This window comes from Lolium perenne, chromosome 1 (assembly GCF_019359855.2).
Source record: "Lolium perenne isolate Kyuss_39 chromosome 1, Kyuss_2.0, whole genome shotgun sequence".
NCBI lineage: Eukaryota > Viridiplantae > Streptophyta > Magnoliopsida > Poales > Poaceae > Lolium > Lolium perenne.
In genome coordinates, this window is record NC_067244.2 from 213,298,947 (window position 1) to 213,303,435 (window position 4,489).

A 4,489-nucleotide genomic window follows, 5' to 3' on the forward strand; every position below is an offset into this window, starting at 1 on the left:
TCCCTCGACCCCCCCTTATATAGGAGGTGGAGCCGAGGGATTCGTAATGTACAAGTTACAGAGTCCGGGAGGGTTTCCAACTCATCCCGCAAGATTACAAATATCATCTTCCAATACAACTCTAGCTTTCCTTAATAACAATTTGGGCTTCCGATTCTTCTTATTCTTCGAGTCGCGGGCCTTCAGTAAACCCCGGGTACTATCTTCGGCAGGCCCATTGGGGATGCCTATGTCACTGGGGTCAGCTGATCCCAATGAAAACCACAAATCCTTCACTAATTAGCATTAGCTAATCATTATTTATAGAAGATGACTCCAGTCAATTAGAGTGACTATGTGCCTGACCCCAGTGGCATATTTTTCTGGCTTCGTCCCTGTCTTCAATGGCGCGTGACCTGACCTTCACGGCTTGCTCGACACGATAAAGGAGGAGGCCAAATCGTGGGTGACAGCAGGGGTCTTCGGAGCTTGCTACACTGCTCCCCACATCGTAGTGTGTAGTGTGTCGCGTTGTACTTGGTGTGGCCTCTCTGCGCTTGTATCAAACTCTTTCTATTAGTGCATCGAAATGCGAGCGTTTGCGTTTTCTTGAAAAATGTCCTAAACCAGATAAGCTATTTTTCTCCTGATGTACATGTCACGCTAGCATCTCCAAAACATATGGGCTGTACTGTACCACTATTGACCGGTCGCTGCATTTTTCACAATGATAAGCTCATGGTGCGCGTGTGAATGGCATTCAGCTCTTTCGATCTCGACTGAACCGAGATAGATACGAAAAGGGGATTAGATACACATAGATCCTCGGTGGAAGTTACGGGGCAATCTTACTTCGAGAAAGAACCAAAGCTAACGAGCAACACCCGATATTGCTGCTGCATTGGATCATCATGGACATGGCCCGTGAAAAGGCGGGAACACTCACCCTTTGATCATCAGCTGCACGTCCGGCCGGCCGGCCATCTTCAGAACGGACTGAGATCAGGTGACATGCCTTAGGCATGTCACGCATGAACAGTGCGGTGACATGCACCCCTTTTCTCACCGTCGGATCTAGATTAGATGGCAGGATATCACTGCTACAGGAACCATCTACAGTGCATTTGCTACAGGACATCATGCGCTACAGGACGGAGTGAGATCAGGTGACATGCACCTTTTGCATGTCAGCGTGTGACATGCGGCCTAAAGCTAAATTTAAATTTTGCGAAAAAATTTGAAAAAAATCATGCATGTTCACAGCACATATTAAGATAATCTCTAAAAATTTCAGATCAAAATTCGAAATATACATTGAGAAACAAAAAAGATTAACTCAGATGTGAATAGTCTTAGAGAAACTCAGATTTGAATTCGGGAACTATTCATGACAGATTTTTCTTTTTTGTTTCTTGATGTATGTTTCGAATTTTGATCTGAAAATTTTAGGGGTTGTCTTAATATGTGCTGTGAACATGCATGATTTTTTTCAGATTATTTCGCAAAGTTTAAATTTGGCTTTCCCGCATGTCACACGGTGACATGCAAACGGTGCATGTCACCTGATCTCACTCCCTACAGGACCAGCTACAGTCGCGCGCTACAGTGTTTGATCGTGTGTGTTCATTTTCAATCCTACGGCCGCACTGTTCATGCGTGACCTTCAGAACGGTACGAATTTTTCTTGCCGTGCAGAAAAAATAAACTGACGAAGAATTGAAGGCAGCTATTACGAGTAGTGGACAGTGGATAGCTCAGCTAGCGTCTTGTCCTCGCTTGCGTGCTGAAGTTAGTCAACTCAGTGCAGGCCGTCGTACACGGTACACGTACTACTGTTCTTCGTCTGCTCGATCGTCACATCTCTGCCCGGCCGGCCAGAATTTAGCGCCGTGAAAACTAAATCAAAACGGGATGATCCCTCGACTCGTCAAATCACGCCGACCGTCGAGTCGAACTGTGCATGTTGTATATATACGGACCTGCAACACGTATTGCCCGAACGATCGATTAAGTTTTTTTTTATTGTACCGCCATGATTCCCATGCACGCTAGCTCGCCAGCTACAGCCTAGGATCTTTGCCATTTACCGCCTCTTTTCAGGTCGCTAGGTGCTCGGCGTGATCATGGCGTGCACGCCCTCTTTACTCCTCCCGCATTTACCCCGCTCGATCGATCTCTCTTGAGGAGCCCCGGCCCCGGCGATATATACACCACCACCGCGTGCGTCTCCTTCGCCGAGAACAAGCTAGCTCAGTCACTCGCTCATTTTAGTGGTTCTCGCAACCAGGCCACGATCAGCGATCGCCATGCAGTTGCTCTCTGGCGCTCGTGGTGGTGGTGGTGGCTGTAGCCGGCGTAGCGGAGATGGTTTCCTGCTGCCGCGGCAGCCGCCGGTGGCGGTGGACGTGGAATGCAACTGCCGCCCACCGAGGGTGCTCAGCGCGCTGTACTCGTCCCTGGCGTCCCGCGTCCGCGGACGAGGCGGCGGCAGCAGGCCCAAGTCGCCGCACGCGTCGTCGTCGTCCTCCACCGCAACGACGGCTTTCACCTCCAGCACCGCCACGCGCGTCACCACCGCCACGACGGTCTCGTCGGTGGACGACTCGTGGGGAGTCGCGACGTACGCCACGAGCACACTCTTCGAGGACGACGTGGAGGCTAGGCGGAGGAGACGGTCCACGAGGAGGCGCAGGAGGCGGAGGAGCTGCGGGGGGAGGGGCGTGGCCGTGATGATGACGTGCGGGGATGAGAATGAGGAGGAGGCGGCGGCCGTGGCAGTGGAGGTGGAGTCGGCGGCGCCGTACGAGGACTTCCGGGAGTCGATGGTGGCCATGGTGGTGGAGAAGGAGATGTACGCGTGGGAGGACCTCAATGCGCTGCTCCACGGCTTCCTCTCGCTCAACTCGCCGCGCCACCACCCGCTCATCCTCCACGCCTTCGCCGATCTCTGGGCCCCGCGCGCCGGCCTCTTCTGCCCTCCCTCACCGTGCCGATGACTCTAGCTACAGACATGGCGCCGCCATGCGCCACCTAGCTAGCTATATACTACTCCATTGGCGTACGCTAGGCCTAGCCGTAATCTAGCTTGGGCTCGAAGACTGTAACGCAGATTTCCTAGCTAAGGAACATCTCTAGATGTTGTTCTTGTCGTTGTACTGTAATAATCAGATGATAACATGAGTGCTATGGTAGCTTCTACTACTCCTTTTTTTTTTCCGAATGAAACTTGTACTGTATTACTCAAAGCATCACATATTACAAAACTCCATGACATGTGCTTGCTAAACCCTCTGGACCAGAGGCGAACCACACTGCTGTTTGAGAATTTGTTCTAGCATAATTTGCCAAGAAATGACTACTTTCATTTTGGCATCTCTTAACATGAGTAATACAAGTTTGACGGACTTTCAGCAAGTTTCTAATCTCTTCAATCTCCATGGTGTAGGTAGAACGATCAATCTCTTTATTATTCAGAATCTTGGCAATCTCCAAGTAATCTATCTCAATGATTAGGGGTAGATTACTCCAATGCAAAGCTAAAGATAAACCTTTCTGTAGTGCTAAAAGTTCAGTACGTAGCGGCATCTCGACATGACAGAAGTTGACGGCATGCTGAGAGTATGATTTCACTATTATGGTCACGTACTATCATACCAGCACCCCCATGACCTCCTGATCCATATGAGCCATCTGTGTTAAGCTTGTGCCATCCAACAGGAGGCGGACTCCAGAGAACGGCTTGCTGTAGCTTTGTAGTACGAAAACACTTCCCATCAACATCCAAGATAAATTTACCTTTGGTGAAATCTTCTGTAACACGGCTCAGCTGCTACTACTTCTCTACTAGCTAGAGCTAAAGCTGATCAGTGTAATGATGCGTGCATGCACAAGAAAAAAATAATGCATGCGAGATGTGATGGCACTTTACATATATCTAGACACCTTTAATTAATTGTAGATACATCTAGTAGACACACTTAATATGGATCAGAGGGAGAATTATGTTCTTGAAGACACAATTTATGTTCTTGAAGCCTTGCTGCTCCAACGCACTTTAGACGCTTCAGCGCCCCTACTTGACTCTATATTCGTAGTATATGCAATCAAGGGGCTAGTAAGATCATTTGTAGTGGAGAAAACGGTTTCGGACCTAATGCCCTGGCGACAGGGCGATTAGGGTTTACGCCTCCCGCCGCCGGCCACGCCCGGAGGAGGAGGAATCAAAGCCGCCGATTGAATCCTTTGATCGGTGGATCGGATCCGGCAAGTTCTCAGCTTCGTGTTGTCCGGCTATTGTCCGTCTCCCGCTCGATCGGAAGACATGGCGAGTCCGACCAGTTCTGCAAACAGTGCAAGCAGATCGGGAAGCAAGAAAGAGGAAAGAATTGGTGATCTCATGCTGCGGTTGGGAATAGAAGATGATGAATTCGATGATGTGGTGTTTGAAGAGGAGGAAACAACGCCCAAACAGGGGATGAAGTGGCTTGCCCTTGTTAAGGTGCACACAGCA

At 49.7% G+C, this 4,489-nt stretch overlaps 1 protein-coding gene across 1 annotated transcript; it reads left to right on the top strand.

Moving 5' to 3' along the window:
- The first annotated feature begins 2,097 nt into the window (after positions 1-2,097).
- On the top strand, positions 2,098-3,180 carry LOC127316991 (uncharacterized). The gene has a single exon (XM_051347539.2). The coding sequence runs from the start codon at positions 2,286-2,288 to the stop codon at positions 2,973-2,975; it is 690 nt and encodes a 229-aa protein (XP_051203499.1). The 5' UTR covers positions 2,098-2,285; the 3' UTR covers positions 2,976-3,180.
- Positions 3,181-4,489: the final 1,309 nt, after the last annotated feature.